Source organism: Dermacentor andersoni, chromosome 2 (genome assembly GCF_023375885.2).
Source record: "Dermacentor andersoni chromosome 2, qqDerAnde1_hic_scaffold, whole genome shotgun sequence".
Lineage (NCBI taxonomy): Eukaryota > Metazoa > Arthropoda > Arachnida > Ixodida > Ixodidae > Dermacentor > Dermacentor andersoni.
This window is the reverse complement of record NC_092815.1, coordinates 84,676,573-84,698,784: the sequence shown is the minus strand read 5'-3', so window position 1 is coordinate 84,698,784 and position 22,212 is coordinate 84,676,573. Positions and strand designations below refer to the sequence as shown.

Below are 22,212 nucleotides of genomic sequence, written 5' to 3'. Positions count from 1 at the left end.
CGAGGCAGTGCAGTCACGATAGGGAGAGCGGTTGGATGGAGTTGCGCCGCCGGGTCTACTCGCCGCCGCGAGGAAAAGACAACTTCTGGGGGCACTTTTCCGCCACTTTGATGTATCGGAAGTCGTTGCTATTTTTGTTCAATGTAAGCGTAATTTTTCTATATATACTCATTGTAACTATACCGTGTCCAGAAATTGTTCGATATACAGAATAATTCGATGTAAACGGGTTCGTTATAGTCGGGTTCGACTGTACTTCAGTGAGTCAACTGTAACAGAGGATTTATTTCGAACCTTTTCCCATATTTCAATCATCACTTGACCAGATATGTTTTTGAAGCATGGAACTCACAGAAAGAACAAACAAAAAAATCATAAGGAGCATAAAATTCCTAGTGCAGTGAAGTGTTCACGTGGGAAAAAATACACTGCATCGTATACTTCTCCGTGAAATACATTGGCCTATGACAATTCCTTTTCTTTCTTTTTTTTCCCCCATCATGTACTTTGAACACTTTTTCTTTGTATATGGATGCGTGTTCATATGTGTAGCGTCTGCTCTTTGATATTTCTTGTTTACAGTTTAGACAGTCTGGGGGATGTCACCATCAACATGCTTCACTAATGTTCACTGGACTTGTTACATGCATATGCTTGTTCTGACAGTGTTCATTTGTGTTGAAAGCCTTTCTTTCTCTGCTCCTCACCAGTTGGTAACACGTCAGGGTACGCTGAACAAGACAGAGTTGGTACGAGCAGGCAAGAAGCAGAAGAAAAGCTGGTCACCTGCATACGTGGTACTTACCAACCGGAACCTGTTCCTCTACAAGGACATCAATACGGCACAGGAGGTAAGCCATTTTCAATGGCAAAGCTGCCGTCACAGGCCAAGTCAATGGTTGTTAAAGTTATTTTAGGACCCAGCTAGATTTTTTTATTGCTGTGCGTCAAAATGAGATTATGGACCGATTACCGGCCACAATGGCTGCTCTCTAGTTGGTGTGGAATGCAAAGACTCATGTGCACGTGGCCTCAAAATATTACAGACCTCAGGATCTCAGAAAACGTCCCAATTCTCAAGCAGCCCATAGCCATAACGAGTAAAACTGTGTATAACAATCTTGTTAGCAAATTCTAGTCGAGGCCGGAAATGCGAATACAGTCGAACCTCGATATATATCGAACAGCGCAGTGATCGCAAAATAGTTTGATATAGCCAGAATTATATATATGAAATCACGTAAAAAACGCATCAGAAACTTTTGCAAATCAATCAGTGAACCAACGGGGATCGTTCAGAGCGCACATTCGGTTGTGCCGCTTGCAATTAGCGTAGGCTGTGCCGACTTTGTCTGCTGTGCAAAATCGGCGCGGCCTAGGCCAATTGCGTGCTTCGAACAACGATCCCCGATCGCACCCCAATCATCATCGTTGTCGTCATCATCATCCTGTTTTATGTCCACTGCAGGACGAAGGCCTCTCCCTGCAATCTACAATTACCCCCATCCTGCGCCAACCGATTCCAACTAGCGCCCGCGAATTTCCTAATTTCATTGCTCCACCTAGTCTTCTGTCGTCCTCAATTACATTTCCCTTCTCTTGGTACCCAATTCGCTGCGCCCCAATCGTGGCACAGTAAATACTTGAAGCTTCACACAAAGTATTTGGCTGAAAGTACTGCAGTAGTGCAGCCTCCTTATTGGCAGCCGCGTGCTTAAACATGGAGTCCTAAACATAGTCTAAATGATCCACAAGCAATAGGCCGGTGCCTTGTATTGCACCGCTAGCGGCGTAGAAGTTGCCAAGGCGTCTATGAGTGAGCCCAGTGAGTGCGCGCTGTCGCACGTCTTTGCGGATGCAAACCGCCACTTCTCGCGAGGCGCGGCAGGTGCAGAGCGCGGCACCGAGGAGGGGTCGGTGCAGCAAATACAATGCGTTGTTGATGTTGTCGAACTAGCCAAGCCGCCGCGTGTGTACTCCGCTGTGTTCAAGTAGTGCCCTCAGTGCGATCAATGTGTGCAGCTATAGTGTGCAACAGTCAGGAACGCCCATCGTGCCACAGCTATGTTCGAGGGTGTTGCAGGAAAGCTCACCACCTGTCCACAGAGCGCATGTGGTCTGGGATGGCGGAGTTCGATATATCTATTTTACGCCCAACCCCGTTCGAAATAAAAAATTTAAAATGCATGTGATTTTCCGGGTGATATAGAAAGTATTCGATATACGCAATAATTCGATATATTCGTGTTTTATATATTGAGGTTTGACTGTACCAGGCTGCATAGTGAGGTTGTGGAGATATTCAGCTTTTTCTCAGATTTCATGGGCCATAATATTTTGTGACCATGTGTACAATTGTATATGTTATGTTCAGAATTAATCTGGAGCCTCTTATTGCAGCAGCTCAAATAGCCCAATTACTAATTTTTGTTAATTTTGGTTGTTTAACTCTGTCACACAATTAATCACAGCGTTGCACTGTAGCATACAGTCTACCTTATTTCTCTGATGTATGTGTTTAACTTTTGGCCATTGTTCTTGCACATTTCAGCCTCTGTTGCTTTTGTATTTAGTCGTCATTTGTTGCCCTTATTAGCCATCTCAATGCAGATAAGGGCCTGTAACCTGTTTTATGAAGACCAAGATATGACATAGTTTTTATGAGTTGAGCTGCACAAGTCAGCTTTTCATCTACTTTCATTTCCCTTTACCTTATTATTTACACCATTTCAATTAAACATAATTAATTTCCCCTATGCATTACCTGGCTTTATTATTTCTTCATTTACTTGAAGCTGCATCATTGTGATCATCATCATTGTGATCTTATTGTTGTATGTGGACGCATAGCTTTGCCATATTTTGTTGAATAGTGACAACAGTGTACTAAAAGAGCAAATTGTGGTTCAGGATACCTGGAAGAAGAGTGAGCATGAAAACATTTACAAGAGGGCAGGTAGAAGTTGCACTTGAAATTAAGATTCTATCATGTTCCTAATTGGGATTGTTGACATCAGGAAAATTAAAGCAAGAATTTAAATATTCATACCTGGGATTTTGTATTTAGGTGCACATAGCTCTGCTGATTTTTCTGAGTGTGATTTATCTCCACTCAGAAACCAGCTGGTAAAAGCGCTGAGCTTCAGATAAACCTGGCTGGAGCAGTCATTGACTGGTGCCCCGACAAGTCTAAACGTCGAAATGTCTTTCAGGTAAGGGTGTCTGTTCTTAATGTCAACATAAATTTCAGTTAGGTCAGTATTATGAACTGGCAGGCATCAAGATGTAATTCTTGTGAAGTGTTTGTTGTTCATCAAAGCAGCTGAACTTTCAGCCAGAACATGGCCTACAACAATAATATACGACAACTGTTGTTTGCTGCTTTCAACGACTTTCTTTCTTCCTTTGTTCCTTTTTTTCTTTTATTTTGTTATTTTTTCATGAATACATTGCTGTGTAATTAAGCCAACTTCTGGGTTTATCTCGATTGTTTCAGCCAAGTTTTTAAGTAAGTATAGCTTGAATGGTACTTTAGCCTGGAGTTGCAGTGGTCTCCCAGCATTTGTAGCGCCTTTAGAAAATGAAGGGAAATTTCTGTAAATTCAGTTTTTCTCTTCCATGAGCTAACTCCATGTTGTGGGTTTTTGCAGAACTCATTTGCTTTAATCAGCACTTTCAGTGCTAAGTCATTCCCGTCATTTGTCCACATGTTGTGAAGTATGCTCACCTTGTCCATTGCACTGCCAGTTCCCACACTCTCGATAGTTCACTGAACATATTTTTTGGTGTCTACGTTACAGCTGAGCACTACAGCTGGGCAAAAGGTGCTCCTCCAAGATGACAATGTCCAAACAAGCAAAGAATGGTTCGACACCATCAGTGCAGCTGTCAAGAGGCTGGTATGTGAGATTTTTTCCCCAGTTTGTATCTGATAAGCATTGCTGTAGGACATCGTGGGTTTTGTTTCAATTAAAGGGTCAAAGCCAGGATAGTATGTGCTAGAAGCAACCCAAGCATGGGGAAAATTTTGCAGGTTGTCTTCCTTGTGCACTTGTTCAAAGCTACGTTGACGTGTGTCATCCTTACTCATTGCTGGCAAGGCGACCAAGCTGTTCAGATGCCACTACACCATATCGCCATCACTTTATGTTGCCCTGACTGCCATGTCCCACTTATGCAAGAACTCCATCCTGCAGTGGTTTAATAGATCCTCCTGCTTTTCAGATTCTGCATCGGTCTCACATAAAAGTTGCTTATTAGTTTCAAAATCTACGCATAAACTAAATGACAATTACATAGAAGACAGCACATGTAAAGTGCTTGCTGTGATCAAAGAGTAAACTCTGTGCTTTCCTGAATTGCCCTGGAAACACAGCTGTGACGCACAAGGCTGTTACATTTCAGAAGCTTGACACAGAGAAACAAGCTTCCTTCTCTCTCTCCTTTTCTCATACTCTGTTTGTCCTTTGTCATCTTTGTACATTATCATCTCCAACTGATGTAGTAACCTGTAACGATCTACATGCATCGAAACATCAAGACAAAATTCAAGCCTAAATTTGGTTGTAACTGCATCTTATTGAGAGGTAGTGCTTAGCAGCACTGCAGCATTGGGAAGCACTACTGTTTCTGTGCATTCTCTCGCCAATGCAGACACACTTGGCAGTTCTAAGTTACTTTAAAATGTAGTCTAGGTCTCGTTCTCAAAAACAGAGAAAGATCAATTTCACACCTTATATTTAAATTGAATTGTTCCTTCCTTCTGTGTTTCGGGTTTTCAGAAACTTGTGTGTGCCAAGGTGTGCTTTTAATTTTAAGCAAGTTCAACCAAACTTCTCATGCATATAGAGTAGAACCTTGTGCATGCGTTATATAAATATATATATATATATATATATATATATATATATATATATATATATGTGTGTGTGTGTGCGAACTGGGAAAACTTACATTCCGAAGTCCCTAAACATTCGGCAGACTTGACTGGAGTTGACATCTACGTAAGGCGAAGCATTGCACAAATCATAGCAGCACGAAGCACCAATGCACACAGATCTGGTGGGGCTCAAGCGGCCCAACACCTGCACTGTCATTTTTGCAGCTTCAGCAAGCTTATGTTCCCGCTTCTCAAATTCGGCTCGAGTTAGTAGCTTTAGGGCGGAGAATTTTGGTGGGAACTTTTAAAGGGATCCTGAACCACCCCTTAGGCTTGGTGAAAAAAACATAGTCTGCACATAGCATACAATGCTGTGGAGATCTCAGCCAAATTTTACAGTCTTGAGCGATGCTTGGAGCTTGCAAGGGGAGCATGAAGTCATCTTTCTCTCAAGTGCTCTCTTTTCGACGGAAGCCTGCTCCTAACTCTTTTCTGGACGACTTATTTCGTAATATAACAGATTCCCATACGCGGCTATAGCTGACGTTAATCAAGAAGGGTGTTTGGATTGGTGTGCGTCTCCCTACTGTTGTTGTGTGTATTTATTGACAAAATTGAATAAGCAGACTGAAGTAAGTGAAAACCTGCTTTCTAATTTCGGTAATAATGACGTACTTTCATAAGAAGCCAACGATCATCGGGTCATGCTCAGCCACAGCCGCCCATGTACGAATTAAACATTGGCCACACTACTTATCGTTGTCGTAGTCGTGGCGCTGATTTCGACTAGTTTCGAACACTCAACTAGCCTCGAAGCATGCGGAACTTAAGGTCAGACCACACGCATGCCTGCCAACATGTACTCACTCCTGGCCACTCCTGGTTAGATGCCTTGGCTGACTACGCTTTGTAATCAATTATGATAGCACTTCAAAATGTGCAAGTTGGATGCGGCTACTATCCGTCGTTGGTCAAGCTGGTGAAGTACAAAGCCGGTCCACACCACGTAGCATGGTCAGACTGGAGCATATGAGCATGAGTACGCACTCAAGCCCTGTCATGCCCAAAGCAAACGCTTACAGTTGCAAACGCTTATGCATTACAGTTGCATTTAGCTGCGGTCTGCTATGTAGTGTAGATACCACAGCAGCTGTGGGGTGCCACAACGAGTCCACTGACTGAGTGCACTGCAACTCACTGAGGACAACCACATTTGGCTTACGTTTGGCGCATTGTAGACGCCAAAATCAGAAGTTCTGGCATCTAAGTTAACATCGAAAACAAATTTGAACTGTGTGCCACGGTGCGTTCAGTATGCAAGGCGTTGTGGGCACGCCTCGATTCGCTGTAGCCTTCGTAGTGCAAGGCATTGAAGAAGGAGCGGAAACACTGCTAAGGGCATGTTTGATTGCCAATAACTCCACTTCTGCTGAATGCATTGAAGTTTGAAAGCATTTTTGCGGCAAAGTATATATGAAATAGCCTATTTTAAATTCAAATGCAATTCTCCATATCAATAAAAAGTGAATCAAGGCCCGTCTCACGTGCCCACTCGGGAAAGAATTGTTGTAGCACGAGATGCTGGCACGCGTCAAGCTTGTGGGGCAGCCCGAGTTACTTGAGACTCACATTTTCGTTTTAAGATGGTGAAGGTAAACTGGAATGAAATTGAGCTTGGGGGCATTGCCGGACATGATGCTCACTTAGGGTTGCAATATTTCAGGAAATTTTGAGCGGGAGAAAACACTTTTCTTTCATGTATTTATGCAGAAAATTTTGGAAATATAAAAAATAGCTTAAATATAGCTTATGTTTATTATTCCAGCAATGAAAAATAATGATGCTTAAAGGGACAGACAATTGCTCAGAACATGAATCGAGATACCCCCGCTGATGCAAAGATTTCCTATCGTATCGGCTAAACCAAACCTTGTTTTTCTTATTAAACGTGGGCTTTTATTTTTAATTCTTCACTAAAAGTTGCAAGAAATGACCTTTGGTGTGCCACGTGGCAAGTACATGAAGATACATAAGAGACTTATCACATGACCTTCTACTAGTGTATGCGGTTCCTAGTCTTCTTGTTAGTATTGAACTACATTGCTCCTTTTTTTTCTATTATAAGTTTTCTTTTTTAACTTACAATGTGCAAATCAGCCTTCGTTTGTAGGGAGTAGAAAAGTGGGGCTGCCTTCGCCTTCATTTTCAATGAGTTGGCTTGGCTCGTCTATCGACAGTACAATGACGCCGGTGGCCAGTCAGCCATCACATAGGTGTGCACTTGGGGAAAAATGGGATACAGATATAAGAAAGGTCTGCACAACAGTGCAAACTTACTGTACCAGCTCTTTATACTCAAAAGTGGTTGAAAAGGTGAAAATATAGGTGGTTAATCACAGTTGCACTGACTCCTGTGAAAGCAGAACGACGGGTGGTTTTCACAATTTGCAAGGTGAGCTATCGGCATCTCTTTCATTTCTCACCATTAATGGAGGAGGGATTCTTTCTTTTTGAGAAGCTGCTCAGATCGAAAAATTCTGCTTACAAAATATCCACATGCTTTTTGGAAGTAACCGCTGCAGGCTTAAACACTACTGAGGGTGAGTTTTTTGTTGTTCCATAAAAAACTGGGTCCTTAAAAATTGGTTGTTAGCCCCTTAAAAGACATGCAATAATTACACAGAGAATGCAATGGAATGAAGGTCCAACACCCGTGTCCAACACCTTTGGCGAGGTCAGACGCTGCCAGGCACTTTGCCTACTTGCATGCAAAAAGTCGCAAGATCTCTGGAGTTCAAGTGCCTTCAATTGCCGATTACATAAACTGGACCCCACGCTACGGCTACAACTGCCATCCGTCCTTTCCCGCGACGAAACTACCTTGCTGTGCCGCTCGTGGCTGGGAGTGGCGTTCACGAACGCATACTCCTATCATTTGGGAATGGCCGAGAGCCTGATGTGCGACTCCTGTGGGTGCGAGGAAACCATCGAGCACCTATTGTGTACCTGCCCTCGCTATGATGTCGAACGCCTCTCTCTGTGGGCAACTTTACACCGACTGGACTCAAGACCGTTCACCAAGTCAAAGATACTCGAACTGTGGCCATACCCGTCACTGGCACGAAAAGTGATTCATGCACTGGTACAATACTTGAAGTGCACCGGCTTAAGATACCTTTTATAGCGTCCCTGCATATAGTGTCACTCCCACACTCGCTCAGTGCTTACTCTCTCCCTTTTCCCTATTTCTGTTCCTCTTTCCCCCACACCCAGTGTAGGGTAGCAAACCGGATGCTCTTCTGGTTGACTTCCCTGCCTTTCCTGTCCTTGCTTTCTCTCTCTCTTGCCATTGTGTAGGACTTAACTCAAGAACTATAGCAGCTGCACAGAAACCAATGATATATTTGAAATGTGCTTGAAATGCTATATAAGTGGGTGAATTTTCAAATCTCTAGTACAAATATTAAAGAAATGTTTTTTCGAGGAGTATCTCCCCTTATGTCGTGTAGTTAGTATGCCCTCTTGGTGCTTGGTATTTAATGTGCGGTCTTGGTGCACTGTACTATAGTCACATTATTTACAAGGTGGATGTGTGCATTTGCGTCCTTTAAAATAGTTTTTAGTTCTCTTTACAATGGAGTCACTCGTTGGTGCCCTTTTGGGATTACTTTTACTTTATACGGTGTGGAGACGACTCTCACGTGTCCCCTTATGTTGTTTTCCCCACATGGCTTTCACATATCCTGTAATCCAGCTTTCATGTGTAGCTGTGTGCTGCTGGCGGTCGGTGTAGTACGAGAGAGGGCACAAGTGTTGCACGGCTAATGCCACGTAATTGGGGGTTTACTCAGGCGCAAAAAAAAAGGGAGTGGCCTCTTGCTCTTTGGCTTGGCGGCAGCGGCACGCGCGGATGTTTTGCACATCCAGCACACTTCATGGCACCGTCCTGTGAGAGGCTTTGGAGCAGATCATTGGGATGGACTAGCATGATTGTTCGAGTGTGCCACTGTTCACGTGACTGTACACACAAATGATTAGGCATTGGTGTCCGACTTGGGGTGAACATATTTGCTCGATATTCTGTCATGCTGAGTCAAACTTTGTGATATTTTATCACCCATCAACATGTTCCATTCATTGTGATTCAGCTAGCTGGCATTGGTGTATAGAAGGCACAATAAATTTCCTTTTGTTTGTTTCCACAGCTGTGTTGTGCCTTCGTCCCAAGAGCATGTGTGACACCCTACAACTGATGCTGCTTATAATTTTAAACACAGAACCCAGCTTTACAGTTAGGGTAATATATATTAGATTAAAGTAAACATGTTTGCACTGGAATCATTTACTGCCAGTGTTAGTGATTTATAGCTGTTAAGAATATTGAGGAAACATATAAACAAGCTCCAAGTCAGCCACCCAAAGCATCTAATGCTTTAATGAAACACACAGCTAGTCTTGTGGAACAGTCTTTAGATAATTCTGCAGACATGTCCAGCGCTGAAATAATAGCTACCATTCTATATAAAACATAGTACACATAGCAGTAGTTCTTCCAATCACAGTTTTTGTCATCTTTTACAGCCCAACGGCTTGGGCCTCGTTATGGGCTGGCAACCAGAACAGCCTCCTGCTCCACCTCCCCCTCCCGAGGAAAGTGCACCTCCACCTTCGTCCAGCTTTGCATCTCGGCGTAGCAAGAAGGCCAGCCGATCCAAGTCTATTCGTCAGCCAGCCTCTCCACCTGCCCCGACTTGTGATGTTGCACAGCAGCCACAATCACAAGCTACTGGTGTGGTGGACACCTGTGGAAGCCAGAGCCCCCAGGAGCGGAAGAACCGCATTCGAAACAAGCTTCGGCAGTTTTTTGTCCGAAGGCCAACATTAGAAAGCCTTCAGGAGAAAGGCATCTTTAAGGTTTGTATAGTGTATTCAAAGCATGCTCTAATCCTATATGCAGTACTGCTCCCCTGCTTAAAGAAGTACTGACATGAAACTTGTGACTCTTTTATTTATATGTTTTATATGGCTACAAAATCAGCCACCACACCACGTGAGGTCGGAGCACAGCTGCCATGTGTAGCTGTATTTGTAGCCGTATTTGCTCCTGATATTGCGTGCCATGTCTTCAAGTCCACCAACTTCGCGTAAAGAAGCAAGTGACGAATCTTTGAGCATCAGAAGCAGCGATGGAGTTGAATATGCCATGCATTTTGATTTCGACCCCGTCGCCACCAGCTCAAGTGTAGAAACATGGCCTCAGATTTGCGCATGCCGGCTGGCACGTGCAAATCTTGGAGGTCATGGACAAAGACAGTGTAGTAAACGTGGTCAACATTGGTGTTGTGCAAAATGCTGCTGATGCCTTTCTGCACAGGTGAGTACTATAGCTTTGTCGCTTTATTTCATCATATTTCATGTGAGCAGCACAGCTTAGCCAGCTATTCACAAGAGACGAATTCTGGCGCTGCTTCACACAATGCAAATTGTCATCTGCGTAGGTTGTTTGCTAGCCTGCATTCCATGCGTACATGCCTCTCGGATCCGTACTCAACAAAACTATGATTTTGTTAAGCTGCTGTGCGCTCCCACCAATTTTTTTTCCCTCTGTAGTTGCGTGCGGCATATGTGAACAAATCCCAGTGCACATGTGTCTGCTGCGCAAGGATTTTGCGCAATGCACGCTTTGGCTGAACCTTTACTTGAACTTTCTTTATTGCACCCGATATCGCTAAAAAATAAATAAAAAAAATAGCAAGTTTGGCCGGGGATCAGTCAGTACGCGAACACAGTCAGCATCGCATCTGGCTGCAGTCTCAGCTCTTCCCTGAGTATCCCAAACTCGGTGAGCAGGTGCGAATTGTCATTGTGGCTGGCTGGTGTGAAGTGTTCCGAGAGCAAAACAAAAGCATCAGATGAGCACCAGTTCTTCCTGCCCACATTCATCTCCCAAGCTTCACACTTGACGTGCTCCTTGGGGAACCTGAAGAATGGTATGGAACACTCCTTGCCCTGTTCGCTATGGTGCCCCACAGTGCTACATTCCACTAGCAAGTTGAACATAGCAGAAGTTTCCCGCATGCGTGCACAACTGAAGTACGGATTTTTTGCCGGAATATGCATGCTCGCTTGGCAAGTAAGCAGCCTGTGACGTCATGGCTCGCGAGCGTGCCAGTTCTGCGCAACTGTTATACCATACCATTCAAGTGTATTATAAAAAATCCGATTATAAATTATGTGCTGGTTAATATACCTTAAAATTTTGCCTACATGTTCTTGAATGCACAAAGATTACCTCACACAATACAGATTATAATTGAATATTGTTTGTCATGCCCCCTCTAAGTCAATGTGGAATGTTAAAATACCATTCCAGAAACCTTGACGTGCTTGTTTCATGTCAAGAAAAGACTTAGTTTAAGAGAAAATCACGTCTGAAGGATCCGCATACCTTTAGCACAATTCAAATTGCCCACCTCCGAGTGGGGAGTTTGGGAGATACGGGGTTCTCCTCCGTACTCTTGGGTCAAAGGAACGACAACACAGTAGTGCAAACAGTCACAAGGGCATTTATTGCACCTTTCATAGATCAATGCCTGCTAGCCGAGTTGCCATCCACAAAACATGCCGATGGGCGCGCGACAAATCTAGAAGTCCGACTCACCGAGCGACCGGCAAGCGAGCGAATATGTTCGCCCCATGCTGGATCCCAACGCCTGGTCGTTCGCGTGTACAGTCACGCAAATGGTGGCACGTTCGAAGGCGGCCACGCGAGACAGTCTCGCAGAAGCATCGGACGGCGCCCGCGCTGACCAAAGAGAGCGCGCTTTGTCTCTCTGCGCCCGAGTAACCCCGCCGCGGCGCGACAGTCGCGCCATCTCTCGCACCGCGCTTGTACCACTCCGACCGCCGTGGGCGCCAGGCCACGCGAGCCGTGCGGGAAAACAGCATATCAGGGGATGCTTGAGAGTCGCGCATCCCCACAGGAGTGAAGGCGTTGCATATGCCCTCACCACCCTTTACTGCCGTCGGTGAGTAAAATGGCGCCAGACAGATGGTGCTATGTGTTTGTGAGCAAAATGCAAATGTGCAGCCATGGAGAAACTGAGCTCAGACAGTATTGGTGGACCATTTGGGCATCCCACAAAATAATGTGGCAGTTTATGCCAGTTATGTAAGCAAGCATAGCCAGCACAGCACTAAGGGATAATGATACTACTGAAATGCGAAAGCTTGGGTGGCACAGAGTCGAGCGAAAACGAAACATTTCGACCACCCACATCACAGTTTAGGGACAATATCAGTGATTTCTTTTTTTGTAAACATGAATTGGAACTGTACAACTAGCATTTACTTCGATCTTATAATGCAATACAATTATCTGTTTATTACGAGTGGTTGAGTACTAGTGACAGAATAATAATGAGGAGTTCCTACATAATCGGGCCGGTACATGAATGTCATGGGGGAGTTTCAAATCGTGTCCTGAAAATTTGTGTCGTTCATTTATCTCAATTTCTTGATTACTAAAGCTCTGTTTGTGATACCATTGATGCCTTAGACGTTCTTGAGCATTTATCTATCACTTTAGCTTTACCTAACATTTGCCTTTATTGTCCCTTTAAATGAAAATCTAAGCACTCTAAACCTTAAGCAGAACCCTGGCGAGTGCCAGTTTTCCTCAGAAATTTTGTAAAATACATATTTTTAGCAGCCACATTCAGTACTCAGAAGGTGCATGAGTCATGATATCACGATAAAAGTGGCTGGCTCCGTTCGTTTGATCACTCCAGCTGCCACACATAAAGGTACAACTGCATGCATGTGATTTTCAAGCGGTGCCGACAAGCGCCAAGCTTTGCCGTCAAGGGAGGGCAATCCATTGCTGTTGCTTGTTGCATTGCCAGTTTTTGCCCAGCCAGAAAAATTTCACTTTCACCCAGAAGACCATGAGGCAACTTTCGCCGGGAACAGCATGATTGCGCCACAACATGAAAGCAACCAGTGCGCCCGCGTCGATCTGAATTAGCTCTTGCAACTTGCTCTCTGCCTTGACAGCAAAAAATAAATAGTAAAATTGGCCACACTTCGTCTCATCTCACACTGAGGACAACGTATGCAGGAGAAAGTCGCTGTCTTGTCGATATTGTTGAGGTTAGTTGTTTGTTTTGACACTGTTAGGCCTGAGAGGTCACCGTGAGCTGCGAAAATATTTTGAGCTTTGCTCACCAGATTGTGCTACGGCATTTTGCACTGACGACATCGAACGGATTTTCACGGGAAATGAAAGCATATTAAAGCTAGATTTAATACACCTGGGTAAAACATTGGCCTCATAGTATGTTTGCAGTTTCTTTAAGACATTTATTCAGACAACAATCAAATTTGTCACTACTTTTCTTTGTGATGTTGCGTCCATGTGGTTGCTCCATGCCACAGTCTATCATGTTGCTTATTGGTGTTGCTGAAATATTGCATGCATGCGGTTGCCACTTAAGCACAACGAAAAGTAATGTGTACAGCACTCCACCTACATTTTTATGAGGAACACCAGCATGCCTAGCCTTATTGCTACATCAAATCAGCACATTTTGCATTTTGCCATGTTGTCATGATAATGGCAATGATACCAGGTCCGGCATTTCCGGCCCCAATTTTATTATTAAATTAAACTACCTTATAAAGGCATTCCCTAGCCTGATACTTGTTAAATGTCATATTTTATGTGCAAGAAGTGTATGACAGGGTTTCTAAAGCTTCGAAAATACGTGCCAGTACTCCTCTAGCTATAAACTTACTTCAGTTATGAGTGGTCGTAGCTATGTAACAGTGACTGTTCGTCTGCTGTGCCCTGAATATTCACTTGTAAACATGGTGCGCTTCTGCTTTTTCGCTACAGGATGAGCCTGTGTTTGGTTGCACACTGGCACACTTGTGTGAGAAGGACCGATCAAGCGTGCCTCGGTTTGTCCAGGAATGTATCCTCGAGATCGAGAGGAGAGGTGTGTAGCATTGTCACTTGGATTGTATCAGGTTGAGTACAGGGGCTGGTGTCATAGAAGCTTAAAAAATGTGGCAGTATGTATCGGTAGCGTAGACGGTATGTCCACTGTTAAGAGGAACACTTTACTGCTAATAAAGCCAATAATATTACTGAAACATTTATTCGAATTTGTTGGTTTCAAAAGTGGCTGATACAATGTGTTTGGCAACCACCACGCATCAAAAAATAGTTAACGTGTGGTGCATTATCTGAAGTGTAATAAATGGCAGAACGCCAACTGGCTGCTTCTAAATGGACCATACAGTACGCATTGGCACATTGTTCCATGTCATCAGGGCTGTCTGAAATTCTTGTTGCTTATGCCAACCACTTGCATGTCAATGTCCTTATTTGTACATATACACGTACAGTCAATGTCAAAAGTTTACAGGCTACGTGATCTGAGAAAAGATTAGAATTTCCAAGCAGTTTGTGATCATATCTAGCAAAACTGTATAGTAGGGATGTATGAATACTCGAATACTATCACTGAATTGAATTGAATACTGAAAGTTGGAATAATTCAATTTGCAAATCAAATATCTGTTATTCGATTTTTAATGTATTAGGTATATTCGGTACCTGGGGGCTCAGTGCTGCGTGTCATTGCACTGCATAGCCCCTTATGTTCGTCGGTGCCGATCAAGTGAGCGCCTCGCTACATTGTTTTCAATGCAAAATGAGTGTCGAGTGCAGCGCGGATGAGCTGTCCTGGCTAACGCATTCATGAACCTTGTCTCTGCAAGAGCTTCTGCCCTACTGCATATAATTCTCAGTGTTGGCCTGATGCAGGTATTGCACACAAAGTGGCCCAAATGCTGCAACTCAGAGAATGGCATCACGTCGAACCTAGCCAGTACTAGGTTTGTCCAGATCCGTGGGTCAAATTGAAACAAAGCAACATGGAAAAAAGGCACTGTCTAGGACATTAGGCCCAATCGTCCGTGCTGCATGTGTCGTTGGAAACTAAAGTTATGGTTTGGAGCCGAATCGACACAGATCTATTTGCAGTAACCGTACAACACTCAGAAAGTGGACAAACTGCCTCACAAACGAAAGCAAATGTGCGGGATGGCAATAATGTTGTTCACTGCCATGATCCTTGTTACACACTGAGTGACGGCCTCTTGTTCTCGACGCTGTTAGTTGACACACATGGGTCTCTTTCTGTAGCTTCGAGCTGCCCATCACAAAACTAGCTTTGGATTTAATTGTTGTGTAAAAGTGTCATGGGGCTATGAACATTTCTTATGTTCAATGTTGTATTCAATATTTGGCTTCATTATTTCCTGATTGTATATTCAAATAAGTATCTACTAGTATTCAGTATTCTCACACTTCTATAATATACCAATCCATCAGTTAGTGCTATGCTGCCACAGTATATTTCACTAGCTCTTAGTCTTTCTGCAAGAAGAGGCTTGGCAAGCGTGTGAGTTCTCTAAGCAACATGAGTGTCTTTATTCCAGACATGACGGCCGATGGTCTTTATCGTGCCAGTGGCAACCTCTCTCAAGTGCAGAAGGTCCGGTGCCATGTCAATCAAGGTAGGGTTTCATGGTGTTTTTACACTTTTGTTTTCTGTTTTTCACTTCTGCGCATACAAGACCACAGATTTAAAAAAATAAAGGTTTGTGCGAGGAACGTTCCAAAACTAAGCCTCGTCGTTTATTTTCACACGGAAACTTTATTGCCAGAAAAAAAAATATACCATGGCATCATGAATTATACACCTTGCACTATTTTTGCACATAGTCGCCACCAAAATCGAGACATTTGTCGTAATTTGCAATCAGCTTGAAGAAACCACTCTGGCAAAACTTGGTGCCCTATAATGCAAGGCCTGAGACATAACCTCTTCACCATACACGACCTGTAGGCATTCACAGCTGACAGACACTAGTCCCATGTGCCCATTCATACTGGATAACACCACTTCCACTGGTGACCACGTTGTCAGCACACGTCTCTCTGCCATCGTGATTTGTACTAGAATAACCTCGGGCACGCCGGTCTGCTGCTACTCTCCCTTCTTCGGCGCGTCATTCCTCCTCTGCTGACACTCCTTCTGTCTTTGAACCAGCAATGGGTGTGGATTCTTATGCCGATCGTTTATTTCACTTAATGTACCATCTTCTCATAAAAAAAAAAAAAAAAATTGACGAAACCTCCTTTCGGAACATCCTTCCTACTTTACTTGGTAACGCCTCTGTGTATTTCAGCATTATTCGGGGTAAAATTTATGGCCCCTTCATATCATACGTTTTTTAGCATTATCTCTTTATATACATGTGCACTCGAAATAATTTGTTCTCAAAAGTGAAGGCCCGCTGTGGTAGCTTAGTGGCTACGGATTTGCGCTGCTAAGCTCGAGGTTGCAGGTTCAGTGTCGGCCGCATCAGCAATATTTCAATGGGGGCAAAATTCAAAAATGCTAGTATACTTAGATCTAGGCATACTATAAAAAATCCTGCTCGAATAACAATGCAATTGTTTTATTGATCGTAAGGTACAGGCATTGAAAGTACAATAAGATAGATGTTCATGTCAATAGACAGAGTATTGAAGAGAGTTGTATTCATGTGTGAAGATAAATGTCTAAAGAATTCGAAGTAGCATTAAGTGGACAATCACAATTTGTAGACAGTGTAGATGCTACACTCACAACCTTTTTATTTTCAAGTCTGAAAGGAAAGAAATAAGCATTCCAGACAAGAATGCCCATGAGTTAATGACACTCTCATATCGAGTACATATGATATGTTCCCAAGACACATCTGCTTAAAAATAACTTTACATGGAGAAGAGGCAACAAGTGTATAATTTGCATCAATGATGTGTCTAGTTCTCTCTTCACTGTCAACATCAATGTCATCAATGAAATCATGACCTCTAAGAAAATACTACAGATACTATCAGTAGCCGTTTTATGACTGGCTTACACCACCCTGTATCGTCAATGATGGTGGGAATTTAAAGCTGTGGATACCCTGCTTTGAGTAGATGTGTAATATTTGGCCTTGGTGTTCATGGCAGTGTGATTTAGTGACTTGGCAGACATGTGACTTGGCAGTGATGTGCTGTCCTCTGCAAATGGACGCAAAGGTACATGGTTGCAGTGGGGTCATTTACCACATGATGCCAGAGAAGGTAATTATGGCTGTGTTTTGTTACCTGCAGATGATTACAGCATCCTAGCACAAGAAGAAGACATCCATGTGCTTACAGGAGCACTTAAGATGTTCTTCCGGCACATGAAAGAGCCCCTCTTCCCCTACAATCTGTTCCTCAAGTTCCTCAAGGCAATTGGTGCGTCTGATGCTTTTCACCATGTCAAACAAGGAAAATAATGCATTTGTCGGTAATATAACCATCAGTTTGATTTGTACAAGCCTTTTCTTGGCTATTCCATCCAGGGATCAGAAGAAATGGCTTAGATTAGAAAAAATACTGTAGTTATGCATTCACTGCACCTCAAAGAAAGTACTAATATAGTGTTGCTTTTCTAGAAAGGCTGCCGTTTCTTACAGCTGGGGCTCTAACCACATGACTAAAGCGGGACTGTGCTGGTTTTAGTGAGCTTCATGTAACAGTAGACAGAATTGCACTCATCTTTATAAGGGGCCTTGCTCTCATTTGGGCTGCTTGTTTCAGTCGAAGGCATTTTTTGTCACTGCAGGTCAACCCACAAGAACGACTAAGATGGCCATGTTTCGAGATCTCCTGTCTGAGCTGCCACGACCAAACTATGACACACTCAAGTACCTGCTCAGGCATCTTCTGACGTAAGAGAGATAGAACTCTTCTGAGTTTTTTTTTTTCACCAGGTTAACCCACTGTTGACCGTATTCAAAGGTACAACTTGCTTGCACTGCATTATTAGAGGGGACTTGGCTCATTAATTGCACAGCCTCTCACTCTTTTGCTCTTTGTCTATTGCACTGAGAAGATTACCATACTGCTTGGAAAATGCGTCCTTATCAATCTTTTTGTGGGATAGACAGACAGTCAGTATTGCATAGGCTGTTCAACATTACGGACAACACTGGTTTCGTAAGCGAATGATAGCGTTGTCTGCTGCAATTATTTTAGGCTGGAGCACCTGCTGGGACAGATTCGCCTGTGCCTTTAAAACAACCAATACCAATACCACCAACACTATGCAGATTTAGTGCAGAATAATTGGTTAAGCCAGTAGAAGTGCTTGTGAACATACAAGCCTGCGGCGAGCAAGCATATGGCCCATCAGCGTTGTATTCATGTCTCTTAGTTTCCACCTGCACCAACAAGGCAGGCAATAGCATTATGTAATAATAACTTCTTGAAGCAAGTCACTATCAAGGTCTCTCACGTCAGACATAGGGCCTACAGATAGTCTATTTTACCTTCGTTGAACTTTCAATGATGTCCTGCACAGGCCTTGCCTGTTCTACAGTCGACTCCTTTTAAACGAAACTACTGTTTGCTGCAACAACGGCAGACAAAACCGCGGTCGCTATCGAGACGATCATGGTTGGTGACTGTGCAATTTTGAAGGCACGTGACCGACGTGTGCACCAACTCAAAACGAAACTACTATTTGGGGCAGCTGCTCTGGACGAAACCGCAGCTGCTATCGACGTAATCATGGATGGTGATCTTGCAGTTCTAAAGGCACACGGCCAGATGCGCACACCGATTTATGATGCAATGGGCACGAAGTGTTCCGGCATTGCTGTCATTCATGTAGGATTTCTGCTGATGAATATGGCGATGTGGGCTCCGCTACTTCATTTCGGTTGGACGCTAGCGCCATTTTTGCTCTTTTGCGTCGCACATTTACTGCACTCGGCGCTCGCCAAGTTCCAAAATTTGTTCGAATAAACCGGTGCGTAGCCAAATATGCCTGAATTAACGAGGGTTTGATTGCATTAAATAATGCATATGCCTGCTGGGCTCAGAGGACGAGTCCAAATTATTCTATTTTTCAAATTAACGAGGATCAAACTAATGAGGTTTTACTGTAACTGTAGATGTAATTAATCATTGCTGGTTATAACATTTTTTTCTTCTCCTGTTTCTTATATATGGCACATTGAAATGGCGCAGGGTGACAGAGCACAGCGACAAAAACCGCATGCACATCCAAAACCTGGCCATCGTGTTTGGGCCAACACTGCTGTCATCAGGTGAGGAGCCCCGAAACCTGGCTTTGGACATGATGCAACAGAACCAGGTCATCGAGTTCCTCCTGCTCGAGTTCAACTTTCTGTTTCCTTGAACACTGTTCTTGTTCTTCTTCATACTCCCAAAGAGCAGGGAAATTGACCCCTGCAGTTTTCAGTTCCTACTGCTACTACTGCTCTTGTGCTGCTGCACTGTGGTCATGACACGTGGAGCAACCACTAAAGTTCCGGAATTCCGCTTGCACCGTGCAAGCAAAAGAAGAGTGTTGTGCCCTTGTTAATACCCCTGTTAATTCCTGGCCATTTCTTCCACGTGGATGGCGTCTCCTGCTTTCTGTCATTGGATGCTGACAACAGAACAGTTCCGTGCTCATTCAGGACGTCGACCTGCCAAAACACAACTTGGAGAAGTTGCAGACACTGTGCTCATGCTGTGCCCTATAAATGGTGACATTGCTTCGTGCCTGCCACTAGGTGCCATGGTTCTGAGTAATTGCTGCAAGACTGTGCTTTGGTCGCTCCGGATGCATGCCCATCATCCATCAGCCGTTATGGCCATGGTGCTGCCATCATGGTTGGCCTTGCCATCAAGTTTCAGCGTGTTTTCGAAACCGGTCTAGTTGATAGCCATGTTTGAAATATTTAAAGGCTAGAGGTTGAATTCTCTTGGCCTGGTTTTAAGCTAGAATGGATTTATGTTATCATTCCAAGTGCCCAAACTCATCTGTAGTGGATCACTGAATATATGTTCTTCAATTATTATTACCACTATTATTCTTGCTTTTTACCTTGATGTAGCCGTAGCATTGCTTGAATGGAAGTGGCAGCTCCTGCTGCTCAGCTTGAACAGAATTCATGGTTCTGCAAACATCGTCGAAATACTACGGTGCATTTGCCCTCATGAATAATACACTGCCGATGTGAATGGAAGTCAGGAGAAAGAAAGCCGACAGAAGGGGCTAGTGTGCCTAGATAAGCTCTTAATATGCAAGTTAAAGACATCTATTCTGTAAAAGCCCAGTTATGTAAAATTCCACAATATTTATGCCCTAATAATACAGGAAATATATAGGCTGACATGCGCAGTGAGGTTGAGCCAGTCATTGCATTAGCAACTGCAGTTACTGCGTACAGAAACCCATGTTCATTTTTCTAGAAAGGCTGGTGGGCTCCTGATTATTGCTACAGGTAATATGCCAACTGTGGTGAGCATCTTGTTGTTTTGTCATCTTGAGGCAGCATATGTTGCATTCGAACACAATCAGTCGGAAGGTTGTTTGTATCATTGTCCTTGCCTGCAAAATGCATCTTGTACCTGTGGTTATTGAGCAGCAGTGGGCATATCAGGCCGTTGTAGTCAGCTGAGTGCTTAAAAATGCCAACCTGACCTGGATTCTTGAGTTTCTGTTTCACCTTCCCACACACCTTTGCTTCTTGCTCCACTCTTGAGAGCTGGCTTTCTCTGTGAAGTTTCAGACAGTGCTGCACCAAACAAAGTGTACAAAGGTAAATATGCCAGAAAGTTGTGTTCGCAGTGTGGTGGCAATAAGCTTAAGCAAATCATGATGCACTGTACAAAACGGAGTACTCTCTCTCTCTCTTTCTCAGATGTTTTGTTTGTTATAGAGGTACAAATGCCACGTGCCCATATTGCAGCCTTTGTAATTTATTGTTGTTCGGTTGAACACAGAAGTTCCATGAATATTGCAAGATGCTGGTCAGTGTGAAACCAGCTGCATTGTCTCTGCTAGTTTTCTTCCGCGAGGGAAACTGTTCTGTGTGACACCACAACCAGCAACCTTGGGGGCACTTTTGAGCATCCAGTAAAAAGAGATCTGGCATGTTTGTTAGGCATTTGTAGTTTAGTTTGGTACTTGTTGCTTCAAGGGAAGGTTGAGAATTGTGCGTAACATCATGGTTCATGAGGCATGCAAATGTGGTTGCTAATTCTGTGATATTTTATGACAGTATTACAGCCCGTTGAAAAGGTATAGCAGTGCTGCCTCTTTTGCGTGTGTACAATTTTGGCTTTAACAAAGACATGCCATTGCTTGTGAATAAAGGAGCACGTATCAGGTTTATTTATTGACATTCCTCACAGTATGCTCTGTGCCTTAAGAGAAAATCTATGATATGCAGTTTTTGAACATGTTTCAAGTTTGCCATTGTGTTGTTGAATTTAGAGAGCACTATAAATTAATAGCAAATAAAGTTGATTTTTTGAGTCACACACAAAGGTCCAATTTTCATTTGTTATTATCCCTGTCGCACTGTGCTTTAGATGACTTAAAACCAACAATTAATGAAACGCTCCATGGGCCCTGTTGCGTGAGCTTTGTAACAGATACAAGGAAGCTTGCACAACAGTGAATAGAGTTTTACAACAACCGTTAACCGAACTTCAATGGTCATTGAAAGTATTTGTATATGTGGTATGCCAGCATAAAAATTGCATACAAGGAGCCTCCCGATGCCCTGAGGCCCCTTGTGCATTGTGTTGCACACTAGTAACTTCAATCCTTCTCAAAATTAACTAGGAAGTAATTGCGTAATACACTCGCCCCTGATACGATGTCAGATGCAGACATATATGATGTCAGATGCATGCGATGTCAGATGAAAGTGGTTTAATCATGTTCTTGCCCCCAGCTTTCAAGAAAATTTACACAAATTTAATATAAGCTGTTGCGTCACCACAGACAATGAAAAGTAACCATGAGGTGCATTTCGAGTCCTGCGAAGTGACATGCAAATCTGGGATGCAGTGCCAGCAAGGCGACCCACCATGTGATGTCTCATCTTTATCTCTGTGTTGCTGCAAAGGAAAGCAGTTTTTACCATATGAAACATGAGAGACAGTTACTGTGTTCATGCACATGGAGATGGTGCTTCTGGCATCTAACAGTGACAAACAAAGAATTGTTTTCTCATGTTCATAACATACCAGTCAGACTTGAAATCGCAATCATGTCTTGAAACTGTCTTCTAGTCTAGGGAGGATATAAAATGTATTTGCAAATGTTAAGAACAAAGTTGCTGGGTCTCTTTTGACTTTTTTTGTCCAGAGGTGCTTGGCCTGACACACAGCAGCAGATGTATATTCTCAGTCAGTCAGTTCAAAGGATACT

At 43.4% G+C, this 22,212-nt stretch overlaps 1 protein-coding gene across 2 annotated transcripts in view; it reads left to right on the top strand.

Moving 5' to 3' along the window:
- LOC126541721 (rho GTPase-activating protein 15-like) overlaps positions 1-21,320 on the top strand; it is a 37,725-nt gene extending 16,405 nt beyond the window's left edge. For both annotated transcript variants that reach the window (XM_050188623.3, XM_050188625.3), the window contains 9 exons: positions 711-851; positions 3,117-3,212; positions 3,801-3,899; positions 9,461-9,793; positions 13,776-13,878; positions 15,389-15,466; positions 17,100-17,228; positions 17,599-17,704; positions 19,008-21,320. In XM_050188623.3, the coding sequence (XP_050044580.2) occupies positions 711-851; positions 3,117-3,212; positions 3,801-3,899; positions 9,461-9,793; positions 13,776-13,878; positions 15,389-15,466; positions 17,100-17,228; positions 17,599-17,704; positions 19,008-19,179 (1,257 nt within the window). In that variant the 3' untranslated portion in view covers positions 19,180-21,320. The remainder of the gene's footprint in view (positions 1-710; positions 852-3,116; positions 3,213-3,800; positions 3,900-9,460; positions 9,794-13,775; positions 13,879-15,388; positions 15,467-17,099; positions 17,229-17,598; positions 17,705-19,007) is intronic.
- Positions 21,321-22,212: the final 892 nt, after the last annotated feature.